At 50.7% G+C, this 14105-nt stretch overlaps 1 protein-coding gene across 6 annotated transcripts in view; it reads right to left on the reverse strand.

The window, feature by feature from the left end:
• The window catches only part of Rap1gap2 (RAP1 GTPase activating protein 2), a 204300-nt gene that overhangs the window by 129902 nt on the left and 60293 nt on the right, over positions 1-14105 (reverse strand). The window contains exon 1 of one of the 6 annotated variants that reach the window (XR_003845129.1): positions 9229-9366. The exons of 4 other annotated variants lie outside the window; for them this stretch is intronic. Coding sequence is in view for 1 of the 2 variants with exons in the window: in XM_029545729.1 (XP_029401589.1) it covers positions 9229-9335 (107 nt within the window). In the remaining variant the exon portion in view is untranslated. Of the gene's footprint in view, positions 1-9228; positions 9631-14105 lie in introns of those variants that run through there. One more of the 6 variants, XM_029545729.1, reaches the window with a different exon arrangement.

The following is a 14105-nucleotide window of genomic DNA, read 5'->3' on the forward strand; positions in this document are numbered from 1 at the left end:
CCCTCCTGGAGATGGACCCCTGCAGCCACTCCCACTCTGCTCTGGGACTCCCATCTGTTGATGAACCAGCATGCCCTCCGGGAGCTGGAGCTGGTGCTTTACCACCGAGAGTCCTCACCGGTGACCTCGGGAGCTATCACCACGTCCTGCCTGAGTCTACCTTACAGTACCCTGTACGGTTAGTAACAACCTTTACAGTAAAGAAACAGAACAAGGAAAAGAGACAAGGGAGGGAGACTCTCACCAGAAGGCCTGACCCTTCTTCCTAACAGAGAAGTAGGCTAACCCCAAGGCTCCGCAGAACCAGCTATCTCAGGGCTCTCATGAGGCCAGTGTGTCTCCAGAGAGGTGCCCAGCTCCTGGAGGGCTCCAGGCAGGACTTGGCTAAGGCACCAGCCTTCATGAAACAGTGTGTTCACAGCTGATAAGCTTAAAAGCAAGTGACATTTTTTTAAAGCACCCTTGCTCCAAGGGCAGTGAATAATCACAGCGTTGGCTCCAGGTTCTCACTATGTCTGGAGGAAGAGAAGGTCAAACCAAGTTCACTCGGCCCTAGAAACCAGTCTTTGTTCCCTCACAACCACCCTCTTAAGAGAAGACCCAGGGCTGCCATTCACACACCCCAATGCTAAGCTGAGCACAGCGGCACGCAACTGTAATTCCAGTCCTTGGGGGACAGGGATAGAAGGATCATGAGTTCAGGCTAACCTGGGGCTATACAGCAAGTTCCAAGTAAAGCCTGGGCTACAGATAAAGACCATGCTTTTAGAGAGAGAAAAAAAAATCTGTTTTATCTGGGCGGTGTCTAATGTGCATGCAGAGCTCTTGCGCTCTCTCCTTAAGAAGTGCACCCTTATCCTGTATACAACACTTCCATACATTAGTAACAGAAGCCACAACACGCAGAGAGAGCTTATATCCCGCCAGGCACTTCTAAGTGTCGATCTTAGGTTCTGAATGAACCCTTGCGGTGGCTTGAATCTTCAAATGCCCCTGGGGGCTGGAGAGATGGCTCACAACCGCCCACAGCTCCAGTTCCAGGAGACCTGACACCATCTCCTGACCTCCACAGGCACCAGGCACACATGTTACGCACATGCATACATGTCAGTAAAACACACACCTACATAAAGTAAAAGTAAACAAATCTTTAATAAGGCTTACGTGTTTATTAAGGGTTTGATTGCCAACTGACGGGCTCCTGAGGGGTTAGTGGAACAAGAGAACTCCGACATCACGGACGGGTGAGTCTGCTGACCTACTGGTAGCTGAATGGACCTAGGGGGTAGGGCGTAGTGAGAGGACGTAGCAACTGAAGGCATGCCTTTGGGAAGGGTACCTTGTCCCTGACCCTTCCACTTCATCTGTCTGCTTCCCACTATTGCGACAAGGTGAACAACTGTACTCCTACCTCACCACCCCTCCCCACAACACCCTCTCTGCCAGGATGTTCTGCTCCTTCACAGGTTCATGACAATGGCGGTGGCTGACCATGGGCTCACACCTGAAATTGGCAATTAAAGTACACCTTTCATCCTTTATGCTGTTTCTTTCAGGCACAGCAACAACAAAACTGACTTGAGGTGGTTAAGTCAGGAGCACAGCGACACAGAGTGTGGGGATGGACCCTTGTAGTCCCAGGATTGGGGAGGTGAAGACATCAGATCATAGTTTCCAGGCTATGTAGCAAGACCCCATTCTCAACGCAAATGACAACAAAAGATACCACACAGCCTCTCAAATACACTGGCTATAACTCAATCAGGGGCCCTGAGTTTAGTCCCTGTCCAACCTACTGCAAACTAAAACAGGAAAAAAAAAAACTAGCAGAATTCATAAAGATGTACACATAAGCCCTTAGCTCAGGGACTAACAAAATAGAAAGCTACAAAATGTATTGGTTTGGGGCTGGTGAAGGAGGCTCAGTGGATAAAGCCCTTGCCCTGCAAGCATGAAGCCCAGAGTTCAGATCCTCAGGACCCATGTCAAAGCTGGGCGGCCACAGCATCGCAATCCCAGCACTTGGGAAGCAAAGATGTGGGACTTCCCAGCCAAGCTGGTGAGTTAGCCTAGCAGCAATTGGTGAGCTACTTGGCTCAGCAAGAGACCTACCTGTCTCAGTAAAGGAGAAAGTAATGAAGTCGACAGGCCCACACATGCACAGGTGTACACAAACACACACGTACACATATACACATGAGATAAAATAATTTTTAAAAATGAAAACGAGGGCCAGAGAAAAGGTTCATCAGGTAAAGGTGTGTGCCACCAAGAGAGATGACCTTCCTTGTATGCTGAGTCGTTCCATGGTGGAAGGAGTGAACCAACTCCACGGAGCTGACCTCTGCCCTCTACGTGAACACCATGGCATGCCCATTAAGAGCACACAAATATACACAAAGGCGTACATGGAGAAATACATAACAGAATCACGATCTACTGGTTTGTTACAAGCCTCATCTGCCCTCAGCAGTCCTGGGACTCTGGGGTTTTGTGGTCCATTTTAGTCTGTAAGAAACTCCCCAAATCTCAGACATTTTCACACCACCTCCCCGATTTTCCCCAAATCCCAATACCACCTGACACTGACTTCCCTAACACTTTTCTTTAAATTGACTTGCAATTTTTGACTTAAACAAATTTGCTTTTTTAAAATGTTATGTAACTTCCACGCATGGAAAACCAGCGTAGCTTGCCAGAATTCATTTTTCAAAATAGCTATTAAAATAAAAAGCATTTGTCCACCTGAAAACATCTTGCCTACCTCAGTTGCTTTTTATGGATTGGGTAGGCAAGAACCTCAGTTGGCAGGGGGCGGGGCTGTGATTGGAGGGAGGCCTCATCTGAAAATGACTTAGACTCTTCCTGGGCCCTTGGGCAGCTCTGATGTGCACAGAAGTGACTTTCGTCGGTTGAACCGAGCAGGCCTGGCAAGCCCTCTATTTGGCAACACCATGGTAGGGAGCCATCTGTGCGCCATGCAGACTCCAAAGACATAAAACTGTGTTTAGAGAGAAAGATATATTAGCTAATAGCAATTGTTCACTAATTCAGACGCCCACTGGCCTCTCTGCCATAACGAAGAGAATCTGCCTTTGCCTCTCATGAAGCAGCTCAGGGATGGGAGCTCTCAGAATTCAGGGCCAAGGGCAGCCCAAGTGCCCTACCCATCCTAGGGGCAGTCAGGGCTGATCCCAGTTTCTCATGCCTATAGATCCCAACATGATGCGCAGGCAGGAAAGGGACCGGAAGAATTACGAGACGATAAGTGAGCCATTCTTTGCCTTTCTCCTTGAGATCTCACAGAATGGCCTCAGATGAGAAAAGGACACCTTGAAGCCTGCCTCAGAATGGCGCTGCACCATCGACAGGCTGTTGGAGACCCAGGCTATGAGCACTGCCTCTTAAGCATCCCTCCACTCATTCAACAAGTATCCCACTGAACATCTCCTGTTCCAGACAATGGCGATTTGGATGTGACATTGGCAAAGCCACTGGTCTCCATTCACATCCTAGAGAAAGTACCCGCCAATACAACTTTTATTGCACGAACTGGGTATCAGTTTGCATAAGCATGACAAAATACGTAAATCATAGCAAAGCAAGAGCAACTGAAGTGAAGGCTTAGACTACCTGGCCACGGGAGCTTTGGCGGGAGATGGTTCAGGAGTGCAGTGGAGAAAAGTAACTGTCAATTAAGTCATGAACAGCAGGTGCAAAGGACCTGGGGCAAGAACACGCTGGTAAGTTCCAGGGACAGAATGAAGGACTCTGCAGCAGAAAAAGGATCATGGGACATGGTGGGAGGAGGTAAAGCTGCTGTTGGCTTTCCTCTGAGATACAATGAAGAACCATGGGAGCACAGGGCTTTTCTCTATGGGTAAAAGGCTTGCTTTTCTGTGACTCTTTCAAACTCCCAGATAAGAGCTAGAAGCAAGGACACAAAATGGGACAGAAAACTAATTGCTCCCAAGCTTGTGGTGGTGGTGCACTCTCTTAATATCAATATTCAAGAGCCTGAGGCAGGAGGATTGAGAGTTCAAACCACCCTGGGCTACAGAGTGAGACTCTGTCTCAAAACTAAACAGTAGCTCAAGAGAAATCAAATCAATTCATTTATGCCTTGGGTTCTGTCCATTAGACTCCAAGGGTCTGACTCTCAGATGTTCAGAGAAACTAATCATGGGAAATTGGTTAAAAGGAGATCTTTGTTCTTTGAAACAAGAACAGCTAACCAAGCAGGTGGCATCCAAACATCAGATGTAAAGAAGCAAGAAACTGGCCCTCCAGAAACAGAAGGCTCCAGCCACCTCCCAGGACAAGAACAAGCTTCCATGTCTTCAGGGCTGGGAAGCAGAGAGGTTCCTGCCCTGTACCTCTTCCAGCTCTGGAACCCTGGGGCTGGGAGGCCCAGGCTCCTGGACACCTCACAGGATCAGACGTTACATCAGCCAGCTCCTCACAGGGCTGTGTCCAAATCAAGTCTCCTCCTGGACACCAGGTCCAAAGCTCAGGAACCCATAGCTGCTAGCTCACCAAAACAGATAGCAGATACCTCCAGCAGTTCAGTCAGGCAAGCGCCTCAGGGTTCACCAAACTGAACCCAGACAGAACCTGTAGCCTAGATCTGTATGATAACTCACTGATAACATGTCAGGTGGGAGAGCTCAGTAAACAAAACCAGGATCACCGACCACAAAGCCCTCACTGTGGGAAACGTCACAAACAAGCCAAGCGAAGGTTATGGTTCTATGGTAAAGCACCTGCTTAATGCAGGCAAGCCCCTGCGGTGGCGGAGACAAAGGAGGCAGAGAAGGCTCCTTCCTTCAATAAATAAGTTGTAATAAAAATAAAAAGAATTTGAAAAAAATTGTAGATTTGAGAAGTACACCCATCTCACCTCATTGTCTGAATCTCAACTCAGAAAACCTTTTATGACGATGGGGAAATTAGAATATTGACTCGATAGATTATAGAATCATACTGTTGGGCTGGGAAGATGGCCCAGTGGTTCAAAGCACATGCAGAGGATGTGAGTTCAATTCCCAGCCTGGGGTCTGTGTGTCCCCCACACTCACACGCATGCTAAGCAGGTGCTCCACCACTGAACTGCATCTTCAGGCCTCAGTTCACTTGGCTTTGAAACAGGGTTTGCCTAAATTGTCCAGGCTGGTCTTGAACTCACTCATTCTATAGCCCAGACAGGTTTTGAACTTTTTATTCTTCTGCCTCAGCTTCCTGAGTAGCTGGGGTTACAGGCCTGTGTGACAAGGCCCAGCTTCCCATGACCCTCACATCCTACAAAAAGGTGCTTTGGGCCTCACCCCCATCTACCTGGTGTAAAAGAAAGCAGGCTCTTCTCCATCAACCAATGTTAAAGGAATTCCTTACACTGTGACTTCAAGTTAGAGTATCAGAGAAGTTGTCAGATCCATGCTCCCCTCAAACCCAGCACTGATTTGGCCAGCTCCCCTATGCCAGAAACCTTGCAGATAGTCAAAAGGAGACAGAACCTCCGGGCTGTTCCAAACTCTGGAAGAGGTCTGCTAAGACTGATGAGACAGGCTGGAGCCACAGCTCAGAGGATAAATGCCTCTGCCAGCAAGATTGAGGGCCAGAGTTCAATCCCCAAAGCCCACAGGGTAGAAGGACAGGACTGACCCCAGCAAGCTGTCTCCCCTGAACTCTATATCTTCTCCGAGGCACACACATTCACACACACAATAAGTAAGGATAATAATTCTTAAGACTGATGAATCCATGCACATTTCTTTTTTTCTTTTTTTTTTTTTTTTTTTGGGGGGGGGGGTCCGAGACAGGGTTTCTCTGTGTAGCCCTGGCTGTCCTGGCACTCACTTTGTAGACCAGGCTGACCTCGAACCCAGAAATCCGCCTGCCTCTGCCTCCTAAGTGCTGGGATTAAAGTCGTGCACCACTACTGCCCGGCCCATGCACATTTCTAAAATGGGTAAATTAAGGTTGGAGCTTTGAGCACATCTCTTAGGACCTACCATGAGAACCTAAAAGGATCTCCTGACCTCTGGCCCATAAGGCACCTATCCGAAGACCATTTTCCCTGGCACATCCAGTTAGCCCTTTAGTGTGCACTACCTCCAAGCAGCACAGAAAAGAGATGGCAAGGACTACCAGAACATCAGTACCAGCTACACACGACCATTTCAGCCCTGAAGGCAGAGAGCCCAGAGTCTTCTCTGCATATGCCTGTCAATTAGGTGCTGGGAAGATCGATGGATGGATCAAGCCTTCCGGAAGGATGGGGAGGGGCCCGAGTCTGAGCTGACCCCATGATGAGAGGAAATGGAAGGAAGAACTCTGCAAATTTAACACCCAGCACGGAGTTTGGGGAAGGCTTAGTTTAACACCCAGGAGTTTGGGGAAGGCTTAGCAAGAGCTGGCAGCTGCCACCAGCCCCTAGACTCCCCATGGCCAGTGGGCACCCACAGAGCGAGGGTCAATAGTGTGCGCCACACTGATTCCAGACACTTAAAGACACAAAAACTCCAGAGTAAAGCAAGAGGAGAAACAAAAGCCACTTCACACTAAGATAAAGCCAACCTCCTCTGCAACAAGGGTAAGTGTGTGGCTAGAGGCATCGGGGTAGAACAACAGAAGCACCAGATGAAGCTAAGGGTGAAGGAAGACTACTACTGTCAGCCTGGCTGGCAGTCAGCAGCTGAGAGCATCCAGAATGGGCAGATCACCATGAGGCATCCTTACCCCAGCAGACCTTCCCCCCACATCTGCTGCCACCTCATTGTAGACCCCCAACCTATGCCCATTTCTCTGCCTCCTCTGCCTGTACACGATATGGCTTGGCCACTACTGGTAAGGCTGTCACCACCAGATATCTTTCTTTAGTCATTAAGGGCACAGGGCTAGTGAGAGATGGGAGCCATTCAAGCCACACCCCCTTCATCCTCAGGAGCACTGGAGATTATTTGGCTATATCCTCACCACATTATAGCACTAAGCGAGCCCTTGGTGTGCATTCAGAATGTGACGCGCTAAGAGCTGAAACCTATACCATTGCCAATGGGTGAGGAAAGCCTCAAAGCTCTATGTTGTACAGGGGGCTTCCTACCCCACCACACATTCTGTCTTTGGTCAGGAGCTGCTTGGAATCATCTGCCTTCCACCTCCTGAACTCATACTCAGGATGGAACCTATGTCTCTGCTTGCGTTAGGAAAGTATTCTACTGCCGAGCCAGATTCCCAACCCTCCCTCATTTTTTTTTTCTTTTGAGACAAAGGTTTACTAAGTTTCCCAGGCTTGTCCTGAATTCATTCTCTGAAGCCCAGATAGGCCTTAAACCTGTGGTCCTCCAGCCTCAGCCTCCTGAGTAAAGTGCCATCACCGGCCTTGGCCATCAAATCCAGCTAATTTTGCATTTTTATGGAACACATTTTCCTTTTCTTTCCCCAGGGTAGGACCTAAGACTAGCCACTCGTCCATCCTTCTAGTGCCAGGGGGTTGGTCCATTGGTGCCTCCTCTACAGAGTGTGTGGAAAGAGGAAAGGAATCGGGCTCAAGGGCAAAAGGTCCCAAACCCAGAGCACTGGGTTCCTGGTTCTCCTAGCAACCTTTCTAGTGGACACTGGTGTCCTCAACATCAGACACCCTCGGTCCACCTGAAGGATCTCTGCCACATTCAGTACCACTCATGGTTTTTGTTTTGTTTTGTTTTTTAAGATTCTATTTTATTTTTATATATGTCTCAATGTTAGGGGATTGCACATGTGAATGAAGGGGCCCTGAGAGACCAGAAGCTTTCAGATCCCCTGGAGCTGGACTTATAGGCATCTGTGAGACAACCTCCATCCCTCGCCCTCCCCACACATGGGTGCTGGGAACTGAACTAGGGTCCTCAGGAAGAACAGGAAGTGCTTTTTAACCACTGAGCCATCTCTCCAGCCTCAACACTTAGATGTGTTATTACAACTATTTCGATTGAACAGATGCATTCTGGGGGCTGTCTACCGTTAAGTAATGCCTTACATTACTGCCACAAATGGAAAGACGAGTTCCACTCATGGTAACTAGGAAGGACTCCTCAAAACAAAATGATCTCCCCTCTGGACAGATCCTCTCTCCCTGAGAGGATCAGATCTGCCTGAGCCAGCCCCGCCGGCCCTGGGTTACAAAAGGAACATAAGCAAGAGTCTTAAAGGTGTTGTGGCCAGACTGCCACCATGCAGAAGCTTTTCCTTTGAAGGAATCATGAGGATGAGGAGAGAACTGGAAAGAACTTTCTTACCAAGTGACTCAATGTTATTTCATACTCAACCATCTTAATCATTTCCCTGGCGTCTCATCCACTGCTGTGGGGAACATCTCATTAATCCACATTTTGGGGAAATGGGAACAAGGACCAGACATGACCTAGACCATATTCTTAAAAGCCCTCTTCCTCGCTGTCCAGCACCCTCAGACACAGTCACCACCCAGGCGTCTGTGACTGTGATGCTCTTGGGGGGGCTATGAGGAGGTGCAAGAATACCCACCCCAAAACTCCTCAAGCAGGACCCCTATAAGTCAATATCCTCAGTCGCTAGGACCTTAGCAGAAATGGTAGGTTATGGCCATAACCCACAAGACCAGCCCTGGGGTCTAATGGTTGTCAAGTCTGCATCTGGAGGCTGGAGCCCAGGCAGCTGCCTCAGACTCTACTCCCTGCATCCCCACCACCACCATCAACTCCATACGTCTCCTACCCCCCGCCTCCCTCCCCCCCCCCCGACGCAGATGTCCAGGGTGTCCCTGAAATAGCCTAGAAAACAATCTTCAACGCCCAGTAGCAAACTGAAGAGCGAACAATCTTAAGAAAAGAGTCAAAGAGGGGAACACCCAAAAACAGATACGGCGGGGAGGCGGGGGCTGAGCCACCTCCAAACTTGGTCCTTGCCTGCCGGCACCCAAGCACAGAGCACGCGGAGCCAGAAAGGCAGCTCGCGGGCTCAGCCAAGTTAGAGAGAAGCTTGGGCTGAGCCAGGGACAGTAGCGCAAGTCTCTCCGCTCTGCAGGCTTCGGGATGGGTACCCGGATCCGTAAAGGTCAGGTCTGGGGCCCCTCCGACTCTGCCAGTGTCCCGTCAGAGCCAGCCAGGCTTTTTTCCTATCCAACAAGGAGCCAAAAGGAAAAAGTCCACCCGAAAGACAACTGGAATTCACCGTGAACGAGGACAGGGGATCGGGCGCAGCCAGCTTTACCTTTTCTCTTTATTCTGTTTTCGAGATTTGTGCAGGAGTCCGATGAGCACCACGGCGGCTCGGATCCCCGCCTTTCGGCAATGCATCCTCCCGGCCGGCTGGGACATGGCGAGGCCGCCGGCGGTGCCCAGCCGCGCCCTCGCCCGCCGCGCGTCCCCGCCGCCCCAGCTCTGCGCGCTCCGCGCTGCCCGCGCCCCGGCCCCTGCTGCCCGCCTCGCATGGGCCCCGCCCCGCCTAGGTGCGCCCGAGGGTCAGGTGACTGGGCGCTCACTTCCTGACGACCTTCAGCTTCTCCCTGGGGCCCGCGGGGCGGCCGTTGTCCGCTCCCCCAGCGCGGGCATTTCCGAGGCTCGCTCCGGGCTCAGCGGGCCAGCGGCTCCCGGCCTCCCGCTCCGACGCACCGCCCGCCCCGGCCCCGCCCCGGCCCCGCCTCCAGCGCTGGGGCTGCTGACTCCCCAAGCAGGCTGAGACCCTAGGGAGTGCAGGCGACCCGACCCGCGAAGCAACCTTAGGGAACTCGGCCAGAGAACTCGGGAGAGCTGGGGACCTGACCCAAGGGGGCGCAGGCAGTTCGACCTTAGTGAGCTCAAGCGTCAGAACCAGGGAAGAGCAAGGTATCCGATAGCGAACTAAAGAAAGCGACTGGATCGCGCCGGGCGCTGCGGGGCTTCGACTATCGGATTCTCACTCTGCTCTGAGCGCGCCGTCTCCAGCCAGCCCGCCCGGATACTTCTCTGATGCTGTCACTGGCTTTATAGCAGAGGAGGAAAAACACACTCGGAAAGAAACGCGCGTCCACCACCACCTTCCCTCCGTCCCAGATAAACCGCCTTTTCGAGTGGCCAGTGCCAAGGCCTCCAACCCTGGGGTCCCACTTTAGGCGGTCCCGAGACCAGTCAAGAATGGGGCGAGGGTACTTGAGGAGGGCGATCAGAAAGATGCCCTCCACCACCTGGAGTCCGCGAAAAGATTGTCGTGAGTGATGCTGGAAAGATCAACTGCGATCAGCTCCCATTAACATTTCTTTTCCGGGCCTCGGAATTTAACCACACGGGGTTGGTAATCAACTTTACCTGGGGTTGCCTCTTCTTAAAGGACCAGGTTAGCCAGCGAGCCTCCGGTCCTGAGCTCGCACCCACCCGCTCGGACCCTCAGGTCCCCAGCACAGCACATGCGAGCTCCATCCAGACTTGAACACAGAACGCCTCAGATCTTAGAGGGAAGAGGCAGTGGCCTGAGTCATAACAGAACCAGCACCCGGCCTCACTCTAGAGTCCCCTCCTTCATTACTTCGATTTGCCACGGGGCCTCCCAGCCCCCTTAGCCCTTGAAGCGTAACTAACTGCCTTGCCCCCTTGGGGGAAAGGAATCCAGGATGAAGGGGTGGGGGTAAAAGGAATTAAAACAAACCAATTAGCCCATCTTTGGAAACAGCCCTGGTGGGGCCAAGAGGTCCCTTAGCAATTTGCCTTGTTTTTTACACAGTCTGGTGTTCAAGCAAACAGAAAATACGGGGGACGGGAGGGGAGACTGTATCAAAGAGCAGAGGGGGCTGCAAATGAACTCCAGTACCCTGGGCTTCAGTAAGGACTCTCCGGTGAGCTCAGCTCCTAGCTACCACTAGAGCTGGGGCAGAGAGAAGCAGCCCCAAGGTGATTCCAAAATGCACCTGGTCTATTTATGAAGCATCCATTAGCAATGGCCTTGGGCCCTCTTGAGCCTCCTGAGTGGTGGGGGATCACAGATACAGCCATGGACTTCTATTTATAACCCGACAGGAGTGACCCACCCACCCCCCCAAGGCCCCACCCATGGGCTAGGCAGCTAGGCAGCTGCGAGGATTTCATTAGGGGTGACTTCAGAATCTGCCTGGGGGGAAAGAATGGGAAGTGAGTGTTCTCAAACGGAGAAACAAAAATAGCCTCGGCCCAGGGTGCAAGGCCTCTGGAGCCCCTGGGAGCACTTAGCACCTCCAAGATAATTGATAGACAGCTTCAGCTACGGGGCGGGGAGGGTGGCCCAGCATGGGGTATATTTTATTCACGCACAGGGAAAGGTAAAATCTGAATGGAAAGTCCGCCTGCAGCTGGTGAACTGTGTAAACAGCTCCCACCCATCCCCCACTGCCCGGGAGTTAGTTCAGGTCAAGTGCACAGCAGGTACAGAGGCATTAGAAGAAGGTGCAAAATCTCTCCATCAAGTGGGTTCCATTATACATTCTTGTTTGGGGATTCTAGGCTCTCTCAGCTTTCCCAAAGTCCCAAGGTGGCTAAGAAAAAAAAAACAAAAAACAAAAACAAAAACAAAAACAAGTATCTCCAAAACACCAGCAACTCTGAGCCCTGTTTGCTGGAACGTGAGCCCTGTTTCTTTCCACCGCCGCCAAGCCTGTCACCCACAGCCCACAGCAGCCATGTACCCAACCCAGGAAACACCAAGGGGCAAGGAAACCAGTGCCCAAGTCCCTCACACCCGTCTTTTCTAGGCTTGCTGCTCTACCAACATCTACTAAACAAGATGAATCCAGTCTCATGCAAGAGACAAGTGAGAACAGAAATGGAAGGCTATCCTCAGTCTATTGTTATCCAACCAGGTCATTGCTAACTGCAAAGAGCTAACACACACCTCATTGCAAATAAGCCCCTGTCCAACAAACATGTACAGTGTGGCCCAGATGGTTGGGTCCCAGCATTGGCCAGCCTTTGCCACCTTCTCAACCTTTAGTCTTAATGTCAGACTGTCAATGATTTACTTCTACATTTGTGGTCCTTGCTTTTTTGCCGACATCGAAACGTTGGTATCGGTGTAGTGAAAACAGGCACATTTATTAAACCGACCTCCATACTGATCTCGCTCATTCAGAAAAACAGGTGACTTGGAAGTTTCGGCCAGGCATTTGCACCAAACCAAGGCATGGTCTTTGAAAAGAAAAAAAAAATCACAGTTTGAAAGAGAAGTGGAAAGGGGACATTTTTTACATTAGTGACTGTAGACGGAGACATGGTCAGGCCATAGAGAATAAAGATATGGAAGACAGGAATGGTCACAGAGGGAATCTCTTTCAGGGTCCCATCCCATACCTTACCCCAGCAGTATCCTCATTTACCATCCCTAAAACCCACAGTCCTCGAAAACAAAGTGCCAGGCAGCCGCTCCCCACACCCCCACCCCTCATCCCCGGTGCAGGGGAAACCCAAAGACTGCTGGAGCCTGAGAGGAGGAATGCAAGCAAGTTAATCATGAACAGAGGACGGACAGCTGCACCGCCACGCTCAGGACTGGACACACAGACACGCATGCCTACTCCTAAAGAAAAGGGCTTTCTGAGGCTGGAAACTGGCTGCAGAAATGTATTCACATGGAGGCCAGAAGGCAATCCGCATGCCTGGTCTCAGACAGTCCCCAGCTGACAGCTCCCACCTTAGGCTGGCACTGCTCTGAAGCAAAGCAAATAAGAAAGAAAAATTCGGGTACCGAGAGCGTTTGAAGCCAGGGTACAGCCAGATGTCTCCAGAGGTAGTGCTCCTCCCTTTCAGCAGGAAACCTCGCATCGCATCATCAACAACCCTTTAAGGAAAAGCAACAGAAAAGAAAGAAAGAAAGAAAGAAAGAAAGAAAGAAAGAAAGAAAGAAAGAAAGAAAGAAAGAAGGAACAAAAAAACCTCAGGGACTGGAGGGATGACTCAGCGTTTAAGAGCCCCGTTTGCCACTCCTTCAGAGGTACTGAGTTCAATTCCCAGCAACCACGTCGGTGGCTCACAAACCATCTATACTAGGATCTGATGCCCTCTTCTGGCAATCACGTGTACATGTAGGTAGAGCACACATGTATGATAGATAGATAGATAGATAGATAGATAGATAGATAGATAGATAGATAGATAGATAGAGATAGATAGGATAGGATAGGATAGGATAGGATAGGATAGGATAGGATAGGATAGGATAGGATAGGATAGGATAGGATAGGATAGGATAGGATAGATTCTGGCTTTAAACAGATATCTCAGACAGCATAGTTCAACACCACCACACCCTTCTACTTTGAGGGACATGTATGTACACACATTCTTGGAGAAATCACTCCTCAGCTTCCCTCTGGCACCTCACACTCTGTCCAGGACCTCACACCTGTGCCCTAGGAACCCGACTGCCTTCTTTCTTGGCAGGTATACCAGCGCCCCCTCCTGGGCAGCAACACAGTTACACTATCAGATGAGAAAAAGAAAGCGCAAGAGGGAGACAGGAAGGCAGACGGAGGGTGGGAAGAGGGAAAGACTGAGAAGGTCATTTGAGGTGGGAGAGCAGTTTCCATTTTGAAATGAGAGAGAGGAAGAGTTTTTGCCAGCACACCAACTCTCCTCTCAACAGCTAACAGCTCCTCCCAGGGCTGGCAAGCAGCCCCTAAAAGGGCCCATACCCACAGTGACAGCTACAGGAAGCCATTCACAGGCAAGACTCTAAAGGAGCCTTAGGAACCGCTGCCCAACCTCATGCTCCCAGAAACACACACCACTGAAGCAGCGGTCCTGCAGGAAGCCACCCAACCAAGCAGAGGCCCCGCCCCAAGCCAGCTCAGATTTTTGGAAACGGGTCTAGGAAAGCGTGTGGCATTTCCGAACTCCCAGGGAAGGAAACCACACGGAGGAAACCCACGGAGCCTGCTCCAGCTGGGCATCCAGCCCTTCACATCCCCTTGAGTGCCCAGAGTCTGGGGAAAGCACTCCAGGTGTGATTTCAATCAGAACTTCCCAGATATCTATTCAGGGGATCAAATGAGTGTTTAGAAGGAAGAGAGGAACGCTTAAAATACTGCTTGAGTTTCTCAAAATACTTAAAATTCATATTTTCTCCCTCTCTCCCCCTCCCTCCCTCCC

Source organism: Mus pahari, chromosome 14 (genome assembly GCF_900095145.1).
Source record: "Mus pahari chromosome 14, PAHARI_EIJ_v1.1, whole genome shotgun sequence".
Classification (NCBI taxonomy): Eukaryota; Metazoa; Chordata; class Mammalia; order Rodentia; family Muridae; genus Mus; species Mus pahari.